The sequence below is a fragment of the Salvelinus alpinus genome, chromosome 25, assembly GCF_045679555.1.
Source record: "Salvelinus alpinus chromosome 25, SLU_Salpinus.1, whole genome shotgun sequence".
Lineage (NCBI taxonomy): Eukaryota > Metazoa > Chordata > Actinopteri > Salmoniformes > Salmonidae > Salvelinus > Salvelinus alpinus.
Window position 1 is genome coordinate 2,933,071 of NC_092110.1, and position 15,782 is coordinate 2,948,852.

The 15,782-nt window shown below is 48.6% G+C and overlaps 1 protein-coding gene across 7 annotated transcripts; it reads left to right on the forward strand.

The window, feature by feature from the left end:
- The first annotated feature begins 2,490 nt into the window (after positions 1–2,490).
- LOC139553172 (protein eva-1 homolog A-like) lies at positions 2,491–15,382 on the forward strand. Of its 7 annotated transcripts, none has more exons than XM_071365199.1 (5): positions 2,491–3,115; positions 4,718–5,225; positions 7,753–7,842; positions 13,040–13,396; positions 13,529–15,382. In XM_071365199.1, the coding sequence occupies exons 3-5, from the start codon at positions 7,770–7,772 to the stop codon at positions 13,639–13,641; spliced, it is 543 nt and encodes a 180-aa protein (XP_071221300.1). In that variant the 5' UTR covers positions 2,491–3,115; positions 4,718–5,225; positions 7,753–7,769; the 3' UTR covers positions 13,642–15,382. The 7 variants fall into 7 exon arrangements, with proteins under 7 accessions (XP_071221300.1, XP_071221301.1, XP_071221302.1 ...); XM_071365200.1 differs by having other exon boundaries at positions 5,138–5,225; XM_071365201.1 differs by having other exon boundaries at positions 5,141–5,225.
- Positions 15,383–15,782: the final 400 nt, after the last annotated feature.

Consider the following 15,782-nt stretch of genomic DNA (forward strand, 5'->3'; position numbering starts at 1 on the left):
TTAAACCCACAATAAAGTCAATATTACACACACACACACCCACACAAACACATGACTTTTATCATTCCTAACCTGGCCCTGAGGTCAAACCCTCAGCAAAGCCGATATGACAGTGTAACATTAGAGAGGAGCCAGTGGATGACAGGCTGTGTGATCCAGTGTGTTTGTTAACCAATCTCTGTCTGTTCACTGGCCAACACACACAAGGCAGAGAGACTAACAGGAACGCACGGCAGTACACAAACATACACACTCTGCTGCTGCTCTCTCGTCACATGCGGTTAGGACCGAAGTGCTCTTAAAGATGTGTTAGGTTTGTTGCTCAGTTCTGGTTGAAACCTTTAAAAATGGAGGACGGGCAGTCTGAGAGAATCTCTCCACACGTCCGTGTTGTTTCACACACAAACACATGCACAGAGACAAACAGGCATACACACGCACATGCACACGCCCCCTCACACGCGCACACGGTTGGAGAACAACATCACGTCTATAGAGAGCAAGCATTGTCAACACAACTCACAGAAACAAAGATCTTTGTAACCTGAAGGCAGATTATTTCTTAGGGTTAGTGGAGGAAATTCTTTCAGCACAGAGAGACGATGGCTGAAAGGTTACGTAATGATCCTCCAATGAGATAGAGGCACAGAGGGTTGTGGGTAAGTGAGGGGCAGCAGTGCGCACTAACGACTCTGAAGTGTCCTGTACGCCGCTACGTCTGCATAGTAACAACTCTCAAGTGCACTCCGTGACCCACTTATCAGAGAAGTGTTTACTTTTGAGAGCACTCCATCTCCATTGTGCAGTATACTGTCTCTATATAAATCTAATGTGAAGCTTCTCACTGGAACTCTAAGGCAGGGGTTTTCTCCACCCCTGCACTAACACATCTGTCAATTCCCTAATGAGCAGAGCTACCCTTGCCTGTAACTTGAGCTCAGTGGGCTCACACTTTTAGCTCAGTGGGCTCACACAGTCTTGAGTCGTGCCACCAACTGCCATTGCGACATGTTAATGTCATTTTTTGTATTAACACTGCTACGAGTGTTTTTATACAGTATACTGTATGTGCTGGAGAAAAAGGGAGGTGTATTTTTCCTGACGTACGAGTGTGTGTGTGTGTACGATTGTCTGTGTGGGTGTGTGCGTGTATTTTCCCTGACGTGACCTCTATCTGAATGCCAGTCTTGGTCGGTTTGTGTTTTTGGCTCAGAGACAGTCCCTTCATTATTTTTTGAGATGTTTGTGTGTATGTTACGTAAGTCGTGCTCATGCACAGTGCTAATCGAATCATTCCCATGACCGAGTCAGCTGGAGCAGAGGCCCAATCTGCCTCTTCCTCTCCTCTCCTCTCTATCCAGATTTCTCTCCGGCTTTCCCTCTCTCTTTCTGTGAGTCCCTCTCCTAACCTAGTCATTAATATGTTATTAACATGTAATATGTGTCATTAAAATGAGCATTTCTGCATCTCACCGGTAGACACGGGCCATCTACATTTCCTGGTTGTAAGCAAACTACAATATCCAGAATTGTGTTCCTAGCTCCAACAGTGCAATAGTATCTAACAATTCACAACATTACACACACATCTCAAAGTAAAAGAATGGAATTTAGAAATATATAAATATATATAATATATATATAAAGTTGAGACACACACACACACACATACACAGAGAGAGAGAAAGAGAGAGGACAATCATAGAGGCACACAATAGCTGTTCTCACACAGAGGACTGAATGGCTTCCCTGTTGGCAGGTCAATAGGTAGGTGAAAGGCGGTTGTGTGTAGGTTGTATGGTGGTTGTGTTGTTCTCGTAAAGGTTGTGTGAGAGTTGTGAGCGATGGTGCGCTATTGGTCAAAGTTGTGTATATTGTTGTTCCCTAGGGAAAAAGTTGTATTGGTATGTTGTGCATTACTACGGTCTGGTAGAATAATTAATGCAGTCAACAGCCTTTTCATTCAACAGAGCGAAAGACAGATGTCATGTCTTCCTTATCATCTAACACTGATTGCATTTGAATGGCTCTTTCAGATTCTTCGATCATTGTTGCAGCTCTCAGACACACACACACAAGTATCTCAGTATGAGAGTTTTTCACGGCATATTAAAAAGGTTCACAAGGGTTAGAGGTCAAAGCAGGTCTGATCCCAGGTGTGTGTGGTCGGGGCAGTGGGGGTGGGTGTTCGGCCCACTGGATCAGGTGACAACAACAGATAACTCGGGGTTTTAAGCAGACATGGGCAAGACATCTGGAATAACTATTTTGTCTACTAGATTAGTGTGTGTTTCTGTGTGTATGTGTATGTGTGTGTTATAGCATCTGATGTCCCCAGGGAATGTTCTCTGGAAAAATTCAGCAGGCAAATTCCCAGTCAAAGCTGAATGAAATTCCCATGTCATACTCACTCCTCCCTCCTTCTCGCTCTCTCTTTCTCTCTCTCCCCCATCTCCCCTGGCTTCTCTCTCTCTCTCTGTTTCTCTCTGTCTTTCTTTGTGCCCCAGTGTTGCTCTCTCTCTCTGTTCAGTATAGTCAGGTTGAGTGGTAGGAGGGGGAATGTATGGCAGAGACTGAGAGTCTTACTGAGTGTGGGAGATGAGAGTGTGAGGGTTTTTCCGGGAAGAAGAGTGTGAGGGGGTTATAGGAAGACGAGTGTGGGGCAAGAGTGTGTGTGTGTATATGTGAGTGAGGGTAGTGTGTTTGTGTGAGTGTCCGTGGGGGTGAGCTGCTCGCGTGTCACATTCCAGCTTCCAGGGATCGACCCCTGTATACCGGGAAACGGACCTGGAAAACTTTGAAAAATCATTCTTGGGAAACTGTGTGATTGTAAAACCTCTGAAAACCTGTACCTCTCTGTGACTTTGAACTGTTGCTGGTCTCGCTCGGAAAATACTAATCTGTTGAAGGAGGGATTCTCTCTACTCTCCACTTCCTCTGATTCTGCTGCTGGGTCTCTGGGCTTTGGATAGTGGTTTCACTGGTGCCGCACTTACCACGGCTCAGAAACAGGACGGGAGGAGAAAAAAGAAGAAGGCAGATGAAGAAAGGAGAACAAGACATTCAAAAAGTGTTTCAACGGAATGGATTAATAATCTGGATCATGGATGTGTAGGTATGAACAGTAGCCTAGTTGTTGACGTTAATGTTCCCTTAACGTTTCTGATTGATGAGTGGAACATATAGTATGTGTCTTTGTGTGTGTATGAAGTTGTGTGTTGGTGTGTGTGTGTGTGTGTGTTGGATAATGTGTGGCATTTAGAGAAGCATAATAATCTGGTGTGTCACATTGTGACTCCACTGCTGGTCTGTGGGTTTGGCTACAGGATGCGTATGATTGTATGTGTGTAGGGAAACACACACACACACACACACACACACACACACACACACACACACACACACACACACACACACACACACACACACACACACACACACACACACACACACACTGGCACCAGCAGAGAGTTGTTGAGTTGATTTATGAATGGGGGGCTCCTACAGTGTGGTTGTGAGGGGTGGGGGGGTGCAGACTCTTTCTCTTTCTTGCTCTCCCTCTCCATCTTCCTCGCCAACTGTCTCGCCCTCTCGTTCATTCCAAAGGTGTGATCTATATTTGCTTTGAAAGAACTGGTGGCCTGTAGTATTGCTGTGTTTGGATGTTCCAACTACAATATCCTCTCTCTGTTTCTATAGGTCTCTGTCTGTCTGTCTGTCTGTCTGTCTGTCTGTCTGTCTGTCTGTCTGTCTGTCTGTCTGTCTGTCTGTCTGTCTGTCTGTCTGTCTGTCTGTCTGTCTGTCTGTCTGTCTGCCTGCCTGCCTGCCTGCCTGCCTGTCTGTCTGCCTGCCTGCCTGCCTGCCTGCCTGCCTGCCTGCCTGCCTGCCTGCCTGCCTGTCTGTCTGTCTGTCTGTCTGTCTGTCTGTCTGTCTGTCTGTCTGCCTGCCTGCCTGCCTGCCTGTCTGTCTGTCTGTCTGTCTGTCTGTCTGTCTGTCTGTCTGTCTGTCTGTCTGTCTGCCTGCCTGCCTGCCTGCCTGCCTGCCTGCCTGTCTGCCTGTCTGCCTGCCTGCCTGCCTGTCTGCCTGTCTGCCTGCCTGCCTGCCTGCCTGCCTGCCTGTCTGCCTGCCTGCCTGCCTGTCTGTCTGTCTGTCTGTCTGCCTGTCTGTCTGTCTGTCTGTCTGTCTGTCTGTCTGTGTCTGTCTGTCTGTCTGTCTGTCTGTCTGTCTGTCTGTCTGTCTGTCTGTCTGTCTGTCTGTCTGTCTGTCTGTCTGTCTGTCTGTCTGTCTGTCTGTCTGTCTGCCTGTCTGCCTGTCTCTTTTTCTCTGTATTCCCATTTGCTCTTTAAGCAGGTTAATGAGATGGTTGTATGTTAAAAGCAGACAGGGAGGAAAGTCCAGTGTCACTCTGCAATCGTCTCAGAGTCAACACACACATGCACATGCACGCTTTTTTGGCTAAATTTGGTCTGAAAGCTGGAGGCATGGCTTCTCTGGAATATTAATGGCCAGAGCTGTGTGTGTGGGGGGGGGGGGGGGGGGGACAGAATTCTGCACACACAGGTCGGAGTCATGCCAAAGTGGGGTAGGAGTTGAGCATTATAGGAGAGAAATAGGAGCCCAGTTTAAAACAGCACAGGGACTCTGCACTACAATGGACTATTGTGCTGTAAGACTGTCTGTCTGTCTCTGTCTGTACACGTCTGTGTCTATCACCAAGAAATAGGTTTTCGTCTGCACCTGCAGTCTCACAGAAACAGAGTAGAAGAAGAGGAAAAAGGAGAGAAGAAGGAGACATACGGATGGAAAGGAGGAAGAGGGGAGAACAAGAGAGGAAAGGGGAGGCTAAAAAGAAGGAGAGTTCATGAACTGTGTTTAGTCGAGTCATTCTAACTGTATTAGACTGTAATCCGTTGAGTTGAGTGTTCTAATGAGGTCTAACGAGCTGTAACCAGTTTTAACGAGCTGTGTGTGAGCCAAGTCTGACTCTTATAAAACTCACCTATCATTATCAGCTTAGTCTGTTTGATAAGGACATCAGACAAACCATGCCTGGATAATAGATTTCATTTCACCTTTAGCTGACCTGGTCTGTTCCCCTCTTTTTCTCTTTGTTTCTCTCTCCCCGTCCATCACAAAGCAGCCTTCATGGATCGTTTCACTGACAGTCAACTAAACTCAGTCTGAGTTCCAGAGGTGGGACCAAGTCGTTGTTTTACAAGTCACAAGTAAGTCTCAAGTCTTAGCACTCAAGTCCCAAGTCAAGACAGGCAAGTCCGAGTCAAGTCTCATGTCAAGACCGTCAAGTATCAAGTCCTAAACTTTGAGTTTCGAGTCCTAAACAAGTCATACTGTGCTCTTCACCAAATGTAATGCCATTTCATATTTTTAACAGTGAGACAGGCCAGTACATCAGGAGACGTGGGGGAGGCCGTAGGAGGGCAACAACCCAGCAGCAGGACCGCTACCTCCGCCTTTGTGCAAGGAGGAGCACTGCCAGAGCCCTGCAAAATGACCTTGTGGCCTGCTGGAGGTCATTTTGCAGGGCTCTGGCAGTGCTCCTCCTTGCACAAAGGCGGAGGTAGCGGTCCTGCTGCTGGGTTGTTGCCCTCCTACGGCCTCCTCCACGTCTCCTGATGTACTGGCCTGTCTCCTGGTAGCGCCTCCATGCTCTGGACACTATGCTGACAGACACAGCAAACCTTCTTGCCACAGCTCGCATTGATGTGCCATCCTGGATGAGCTGCACTACCTGCTACCACTAAAGTGAAAGCACCGCCAGCATTCAAAAGTGACCAAAACATCAGCCAGGAAGCATAGGAACTGAGAAGTGGTCTGTGGTCACCACCTGCAGAATCACTCCTTTATTGGGGGTGTCTTGCTAATTGCCTATAATTTCCACCTTTTGTCTATTCCATTTGCACAACAGCATGGGAAATTTATTGTCAATCAGTGTTGCTTCCTAAGTGGACAGTTTGATTTCACAGAAGTGTGATTGACTTGGAGTTACATTGTGTTGTTTAAGTGTTCCCTTTATTTTTTTGAGCAGTGTAGCATCATTTTTTATATTTGGGCTTGGGGAGGGTATCAAGTCAGGTTGAGTCATAAGGCTCAAGTCCAAGTTAAGTCACGAGTCATTGGTGTTAAAGTCAAAGTCGAGTTGCAAGCCATCATATTTGTGTCTCGAGTCCTAGTCATGTGACTCGAGTCCAAGTCATGTGACTCGAGTCCAAGTCATGTGACTCGAGTCCAAGTCATGTGACTCGAGTCCAAGTCATGTGACTCGAGTCCAAGTCATGTGACTCGAGTCCACACCTCTGCTCAGTTCACACGCAAACACACATGCATGCGCACACGCACACAAAAAACACACACACACACACACACACACACACACACACACACACACACACACACACACACACACACACACACACACACACACACACACACACACACACACAACCAGCTGTGATACTGTGTAGTTTACAGTTCCCTGTTCCTCATTTTCAGTACTGTCCAAATCATCTCCAAGGAAGATAGATGAATATGTACCTGTCACAAATTTACACAGGGCTTTCTCCCTTATTTAAGTTATTTCTTTCCTTCTTCTGTTAAATGTGTGTGCATGTGTGTGCTTGTGCCTGCCTGGGCGATTGCATGAGTTTATGTGAGAAAAGGAGAGAAGACATACCAATGCAACTTTATTTTCTGCCTGGAATATGAGTCCTATGTGTGTAGGAGGTAAGAGAATGAGAGGGGGAGCGGAGGAAAGAGAGAGAAGGAGAAAGTGGGTAGAAGGGGAGAGGAGAAATGGAAGAGAAGGGTGTTTTCTTCAGGGTTGCAGGTCTGCTATTCTGATCAGACAATGAACTCATGGACCCTATATTCCCACACCTTCACTCTCTCTCTCTTTCGCTCTTTTTCTTTCTCTCCTCTCTCTCTCCCTCTCCTTGGAAAACCGTAACCCAAGGAACAAGGCTTAATAAAAATAATATATATCTTTTTTAGGGGGTGTATCAGCTTTAATATTGCGGATAGATTGTTGATTCCATCGATGTAATTGTCTGCATCATTTCCAATCCCCTATATATTTTTGGGGTAAATATATATATCTAAATACATACATATACATACATACACATACCCATATACAGTGGGGAGAACAAGTATTTGATACACTGCAAACACATAACTGCAATGGCATGTTTACAAGGGGGGAAGGTGGAAACCAATGATTGTCTCAGGCTCTGTAATTTTCTCTAGACTCGTCAGACAGACCCACAATCATCCAGAGCCATCAGAGTTTGAGACAGGGTTCATTGCTTGCTCAATGTTTTTGTGACACTTTTATTTAACTTGTGGCTAATGAGGAGATACCAGGATAGGGACATTTCTCAGACTTTCTTGTAAATCATGCAATAATTATGAGATCAATTAAAATTATCTTACTTTGTCACTCACTACTCTCCTTCCCTCCTTCTCTCCCTCACCCCTATTTGAAGCCTACATCGACAGAGAAGACTGCTGTGCTGTTCTCAGCTGAGGACAGGAGAGAATTCAGTTCAGACTTTATGGAAGGGGGTAGCCAGAAGACCTGATGATGCCCTAAGGGTTCACATATTGTTTCCATAAAACCATATAGGATTAAAGACCAGAGTCAGCCGAGTCTGACTTATAGACAGAAGATACTAGCCTAGACCAGAGAGGCCAAAGAAACAGTTAGTGACATCATCATGAATGCCCCGCCCACAGGAAGTCCCAGCCCAAATATGGAGGTGAAGGTGGTCTCCCAGGAGATGGCGTTGTTTAGCAACGCCCTGGCGGCCTACACCTTCATAGCAGGTAAATATTGACTGATACAACAGTTGTACAGCACAGGAGGGTGCTGAGTGGGGGAAGGCTCAAAACAATGGCTGGAATTGAGTGAATGGAATGGTATCAAACACATGGAAACCACATGTTTGAAGTGTTCAATACCGTTCCATTGATTCCGTTCCAGCCATTACTATGTGTAATGGGTGCGTGTCGGTGGCAGGAAAATGAACTTGGTATAAACGAAGTTGTTTAATAAGTGCTCATAAAACTCAAAAAAACTAAATATACAACAAATAATAGAAGTGGGTACAAAACCTGTCGCACACCGACACATGACTTGCACATAACATACAATAAAACAATCTCCGACAAGGACATGAGGGGAAACAGAGGGTTAAATACCCAACATGTAATTGATGGGATTGGAACCAGGTGTGAAGGAAGACAAAACCAATGGAAAATTAAAAATGGATCAGTGATCGCTAGAAGGTCGGTGATGTCGACCGCTGAACACCGCCCGAACAAGGAGAGGGACCGACTTCGGCGGAAGTCATGACAGTACTCCCCCCAACTGACACGCGGCTCCAGCACCGACCTCAGGGATGACCCGGAGGGCGGGGCGCAGGGCGATCCGGAAAAAAACGGTGGAAATCTCGCAGCATAGAAGGATCCAACACGTCCTCCACCGGAACCCAGCATCTCACCTACAGACCATACCCCACCCAGTTCACGAGGTACTGAAGGCCCCTCGCCCGACGTCTCGAATCCAATATGGAACGTACGGAGTACGCCGGGGCCCCCTCGATGTCCAGAGGGGGCGGAGGAACCTCCCGCACCTCAGACTCCTGGAGCGGGCCAGCCACCACCGGCCTGAGGAGAGACACATGGAACGAGGGGTTAATGCGGCAATCGGGGGGAAGCTGTAACCTGTAACATACCTCGTTCACTCTCCTCAGATCTTTAAATTGCCCCACAAACCGCGGACCCAGCTTCCGACAGGGCAGGCAGAGGGGCAGGTTTTGGGTCGAGAGCCAGACCCGGTCCCCCGGTGCGAACACCGGGGCCTCACTGCGGTGACGGTCTGCGCCAACTTTCTGGCACAGTACGGCGCGCTGAAGATGGACATGGGCGGCATCCCATGTTTCCTCCACGCGCCGGAACCAGTCATCCTCCGCAGGAGCCTCGGTCTGACTTTGATGCCAAGGAGCCAGAACCGGCTGATACCCCAATACACACTGGAAGGGAGAAAGGTTAGTGGAGGACTGGCTGAGCGAGTTCTGGGCCATCTCTGCCCAGGGCATGGACGCTGCCTACTCCCCCGGCCGGTCCTGGCAATAAGACCTCAGAAACCTACCCACATCCTGGTTAACCGGACAAAGGGAGGAGATGACAGGACTTAGAAAAACGATCCACAGCGACCAGGATCGTGGTGTTACCCTGTGAAGGAGGAAGATCAGTCAGGAAATCCACCAACAGGTGCGACCATGGCCGTTGTGGAACGGGTAAGGGTTGTAACTTACCTCTGGGCAGGTGTCTAGGAGCCTTGCACTGGGCACACACCGAGCAGGAGGTAACATAAACCCTCACGTCCTTAGCTAAAGTGGGCAACCAGAACTTCCCACTAAGACAGAGCACCGTCCGACCGATACCAGGATGACCAGAGGAGGGTGACGTATGGGCCCAATAGATTAGCCTGTCGCGGACGTACAGACGCTCAGCCGGACACCGAAGGGGAGCGGGCTCTGTACGCAACGCCTGCTCAATGTCCGCATCCTGCTCCCACACTACCGGTGCCACAAGGCAAGAGGCCGGGAGTATGGGAGTGGGATCCATGGGCCGCTCCTCTGTGTCATACAGCCGGGATAATGCGTCTGCCTTAACGTTCTGAGATCCTGGTCTGTAGGAAAGGGTAAATACAAAACGGATGAAAAACATGGCCCGCCTTGCCTGGCGAGGGTTCAGTCTCCTCGCCGCCCGGATGTACTCCAGATTGCGGTGGTCAGTCCAGATGAGAAAAGGGTGTTTAGCCCCCTCAAGCCAATGTCTCCGCTCCTTCAGAGCCTTAACAACAGCCAACAGCTCCCGGTCCCCCACATCATAGTTCCGTTCCGCCAGGCTGAGCTAATTCGAGAAAAAGGCACAGGGGTGGAGCTTCGGTGGCGTACCCGAGCGCTGAGAGAGCACCGCTCCTATCCCAGCCTCGGACGTGTCCACCTCCACTATGAACGCCAAAGAGGGATCCGGATGGGCCAACACGGGAGCCGCAGTAAACAGAGCCCTCAGGTGACTAAAAGCCCTGTCCGCCTCAGCTGACCACTGCAAGCGCACCGGGCCCCCCTTCAGTAGTGAGGTAATGGGTGCCGCCACCTGACCAAAACCCCGGATAAACCTCCGGTAGTAGTTGGCAAACCCTAAGAACCGCTGCACCTCCTTTACTGTAGTGGGAGTCGGCCAATTACGCACGGCTGCAATGCGGTCACTCTCCATCTCCACCCCTGAAGCGGAAATGCGATACCCTAGGAAGGAGACGGACTGTTGGAAGAACAGGCATTTCTCAGCCTTGACGTACAGGTCATGCTCCAACAGGTGACCAAGCACCTTGCGCACCAGGGACACATGCTCGGCGCGTGTAGCGGAGTATATCAAAATGTCATCAATATACACCACTACACCCTGCCTGTGCAGGTCCCTGAAAATCTTGTCTACAAAGGCTTGGAAGACTGATGGCGCATTCATCAACCCGTACGGCATGACGAGGTACTCATAGTGCCCAGAGGTGGTACTGAAAGCCGTCTTCCACTCGTCTCCCTCTCAGATACACACCAGGTTGTAAGCGCTCCTGAGATCTAGTTTAGTGAAGAAGCGCGCCCCGTGCATTGACTCTATCGCTGTGGCTATGAGCGGTAGCGGGTAACTATACCTCACAGTGATCTGATTCAGGCTCCGATAGTCAATACACGGGCGCAGACCCCCCTCCTTCCTCTTCACAAAAAATAAACTTGAGGAGGCGCATGAAGTGGAGGACCGAATGTACCCCTGACGCAGGGATTCGCTTATGTCTCCGCCTGTGAGAGGGGATACACGTGACTCCTGGGAAGTGCAGCGTCTACCAGGAGGTCTATCGCACAATCGCCCCGTCGATGAGGTGGTAATTGAGTCACCTTCTTTTTCGAGAAGGCGAGAGCCAAATCGGCATATTCAGGGGGAATGCGCACGGTGGAGACCTGGTCTGGACTCTCCACCGTTGTAGCACCAACGGAAACCCCTAAACACCTACCTGAGTACTCTCGCGACCACCCCGTGAGAACCCTCTGTGGCCAAGAAACAGTGGGGTTATGACAAGCTAACCAGGGTAGGCCCAGCACCACGGGAAACGCAGGAGAGTCAATGAGGAAGAGACTAATTCTCTCCGTATGACCCCCCTGCGTCGCCATGCCCAAAGGCGCGGTGACCTCCCTAATCAACCCTGACCCTAATGGTCGACTATCTAAGGCGTGAACGGGGAAGGGCACATCCACGGGAACGAAGGGGATCCCTAAACTATAGGCTAAATCTCTATCAATAAAATTCCCAGCCGCGCCTGAATCGTTGAGCGCCTTATGCTGGGAACGCGGGGAAAACTCAGGGAACGTGACAGACACAAACATATGAACAACAGAGGACTCTGGGTGAGGATCGAACCACCAGACCCCAATCTGAACGTCCGCAAGTAGCCAGCAGGTTGTCCAGCCGGATGGACAGGTCCACCAGCTGGTCAAACGTGAGGGTGGTGTCTCTGCAGGCCAGCTCCCGACCGACGTCCTCGCGCAGACTGCAGCGTTAATGGTCGATAAGGGCCCTGTTGTTCCATCCTGCGCCGGCAGCCAGGGTCCTAAACTCCAGGGCCAACTCCTGGGCGCTCCTCATCTCCTGCCTCAGATGGTAGAGGCGCTCACCCACCGCTCTACCCTCGGGCGGGTGGTCGAAGACTGCCCGGAAACGGCGGGTGAACTCCTCAATCTCCCTCCCTCCACACAGCGTTGGCCCACTCCAGGGCTCTCTCGGTGAGGCACGAGATGAGAGTGGACACCCTCTCACGGTCCGATGGAGCCGGGTGGACGGTGGCCAGATAGAGGTGCAACAAGAACTCCTGGCAGTTCGCAGCCCTCCCGTCGTACTCCTAGGGCAAAGAGAGACGGATCCCACTGGGTTCAGACGGGAAAGGGGCGCTCAGGGGAGACCCCGGTTGTGCTGGTGGAGGCGCTGGAAGAACTCCCTGTCTCTCCCAGCGGTCCATTTTCTGGACAACGCAATTCATGGCGGCGCCAAGATGGTAGAGCATAACTGCATGCTCCTGGACGCGCTCCTCCACCTCAATGGCCTGGGGTACCCTCTCCTGCTGACTCCATAGTTATGGTTGGAGATTCTGTAATGGGTGCGTGTCGGTGGCAGGGAAGTCAGGCGGCAGGGAAGTCAGGCGGCAGGGAAGTCAGGCGGCAGGAAAATGAACTTGGTATCAACGGAGTCGTTTGATAAGTGCTCATTAAACTCAAAAAACGAAATATACAACAAATAATAGAAGTGGGTACAAAACCCGTTGCACACCGACACATGACTTGAACATTACATACAATAAAACCAGCCTCCTGGATTGTACAGGTGTTATTGCTATTGTTTGGAATATATTTTTGTTACAAATGATGATTGAAAAACATATACTTTTTTACCTTTATTTAACTAGACAAGTCAGTTAAGAACAAATTCGTATTTACAATGATGGTCTACCCCGGCCAAACCCTAACCCGGACAACTGTGAGCCGCCCTATGGGACTCCCAATCACGGCCGGTTGTGATACAGCTTGGAATCGAACCAGGGTCTGTAGTGATGTATCTAACACTGAGATGCAGTGCCTTAGACCGCCACGCCACTCAGGAGCTGTCAGTGTTGCGTATATAAAGAGGATTACTCTTATGAATCTCGGCAGGTAGCTTAGTGGTAAGAGTGTTGGACTAGTAACCGAAAGGTTGCTGGATCGAATCCCTGAGCTGACAAGGTAATATTCTGTTGTTCTGCCCCTGAACAAGGCAGTTAACCCACTGGTCCCTGGTAGGCCATCATTGTAAATAAGGATTTGTTCTTCACTGACTTGCCTAGTTAAATAATAGTTACATTTAAAATATATATTTTCTGCTCTCATGCTCTTTGTTTGTCTCTCTTTCGCTCTCCCTCTCTCTCTTGTCTCAGACCAGCCGGAGCGAGCAGCTCTTGTGTTTGTTAGTGGTGTGTGTGTGGGTCTCCTTCTCACCCTCTGTGCCCTGGTGGTCCAGATACACTGTCGCACCGACTGTCACTACAGTAACCGACGGCGACATCACCATCAGCACAGAAACAGGACTCACCACCATCACCATGGGGACCATCACTGTCACCACCATCACCAACCTGGCAACCCTAACACAGGCAACCCTGGGGTAACCACGGAGACGAGTGAAGACAGCGAATCAGAGGACTGGGACGACAGGAACTCTGACCTCACGGCTCGACGACGAAGGCGATTTGAGAGAACGCTGCTGCAAACCAGCGTTTTCACCTCCGCAGAAGGTAACACACACACACTGTGGAAACATTTGTAAGTGCTTTGCTGTTTGTTGTTGTTAAGTGTACCGTTTATTATTCAAATGTTCTGGAAGCAGTTGAAATCAAGATGGGTTGTGTTGTTGTTTTGTTCTGTAGAGTTGGAGCGAGCTCAGAGGGTTGAGGAGAGAGAGAGGATCATGGGAGAGATCTGGATGAATGGACAGCCTGACGTCAACACCGTCACACGCAGCCTCAACAGATACTACTGACAGGAACGGAGAACGAGAGGAAGAGAGTGATGGATACACATACGGATGGAAGAAGAGAAAAAGAAACGATAGGGAAATGATGCAATTTTAGACAATGACGCATTGAAGGGTGCGTGAAGCCTCCAAATCAAATCAAATACTATTGGTCACATACACATATTTAGCAGATGTTATTGCGGGTGTAGCGAAATGCTTGTGTTCAGTAGTTGTGGATAGAGACAAATGGGAATGGACGAGGGAGAGGACAATGACCTCCATCCCTCTGACACTGGGCACAGAACCATGAGGTTTAGGGTGTGTCTGGCAGAGTGATGTAGTGGTAAAGAAATAGGTGGGTATACGCTGATCACCTTCGCGGTGAGTATAGTAACGTTCCTTATACTTTCAAGGCATTTTCCCACAAAAATTGCGCAAAAATAAAAAAGGTTGCGTGAATGTCTTTTACGGGCGTTTGCCCTCCACCACACCACTGGTCAGACATGACACCAGGCTTACGCCAATCTAAGCCTTCTGGGAGCTGTGATGGGGAGGGAGAAAGTACACACTTCATACTAGAGGAAAGAAGTAGGTAATGAGGATGCAGCAGCCTAATAGCTGCCCAGGATGGTTCCTCTGGAGTCAGCCCCCGCCCGAGACCTGAGGTGGATGTTGTCATCAACCCGTGTGTAAACTGTGACCTTCCTGACGTCCTCACCGTCACCGTTGACAACGGGCCCACAATTCACATCTATGGAAATCTCTGTTTTCCTGGCTGAACGTTCTGGTTTTTGTACTTGGTTCCAGACTGGTACTGACTTACACAGCACAGTTCACTACGAGGACAAGGACCACAGAAAAAACCTGTCAACTGGAATGACTTTTTTTTTGTTGCCTTCACTCAATCTTCATGTGTATTGAATTGATTCACTGTTGTACTTTGTGGATGACTTCCTTTTTTTATAAAATAGCAACACTTTCTTAGTTTGTCTCAGGGATGCTTTTAAGGGTTGTCGTTGGGGACATGTTTTGTATTTTGAAGATGATGCATCAATCATTCCTTTATAGTCACAGAGAGACTGTGACTATAAAACTGCGTCGGGTTTGGTTCGTCGGCAGGAGTGTGCATTCGTTAGGTAACTAGCACGGCTGTGTGCCTTGAACGTCGTCACGACTGCTCCAAATTCAGTCAGCTCCCGAACAGTGCCCTTCAGATGACAACAAAGTGCAATACAGTCCCCGTACAGCCCTTAAAGAAGCCACCACCATATTGCTAACACCTATCTTTTCCCTTCAGATGTGAAACACTGAAGAGGTAGTTGGAGTCTCTACTATATGTGTTGCTTTTGGAGTGACGCGGGGTTGGTGCAACGCTACCGTTATTATCTAATAACACGCTAACAGTGTTATTATCTCTGCAGTGTTTCTGGGTGTTTCCCCTAGCTTGTCGTCTGTATTAGAAACGCTGCCTGTGAAGTGAAAAGTCTGTCTGAGAGAGAGAGGTTCTGTATGCATCCTTCCTTCCTCCCCTCCATGAGGTAATCACAGATCTGAGAGAGGTGTACAGGTGAAAACAGTAGGACCGAGGTCTTGTTCTCACTTCTCCAGTCAATACAGATCAGTGATTTCCTCAAGGAAGGGAGAAAAGAAGGAAATAAACATTGCATTGAAGGATCACTTTAATTTAGGACTCAAACAGGGACAGTGGATGACTGAGATCAACACACAGACCTTTTATTGAATAATAAAACCCGTTGGAAACAAATGGTCTGCCTGTTTTGGTCTGTCCTGTGGGATAATACTACCATCTGATGTTAACTGTAATGTACTACACCACTTGTTCAATCCCTCCAAAACTAGATGGGATGGATGAACGGGCTTCCTTTCCAAATATTTGGTAGAATTCTTAGTTATTTGGTAACAAATGCCATCACGAGACAAATATTGTATTAACTATCTAATACAGGACACTAAATACTGTATTGACTATTTATTATAAAAGTCATGCTTTACCAATGTTATTCATTTAGTTGAAATGAAAAAAATCTGAGATTTTGCCTTTTAAAGGGGCAATCAGTAGTTGAAACAATAGCAAAGCCACACCCCTCCCCTTTCGGTAAAAAGCTGAGGGATGGGACTGGATAGGTGTAACTGCTCTCAAATTC

Bases quoted from the DNA above. Each gene is read 5' to 3' on its own strand.
- LOC139553172 (XM_071365195.1), top strand. From the start codon at position 7,734: ATGAATGCCCCGCCCACAGGAAGTCCCAGCCCAAATATGGAGGTGAAG. The intron at 7,843-13,039 runs GTAAATATTGAC...CTCTTGTCTCAG, and splicing joins GGCCTACACCTTCATAGCAG to ACCAGCCGGAGCGAGCAGCT. The intron at 13,397-13,528 runs GTAACACACACA...TTTGTTCTGTAG, and splicing joins CGTTTTCACCTCCGCAGAAG to AGTTGGAGCGAGCTCAGAGG.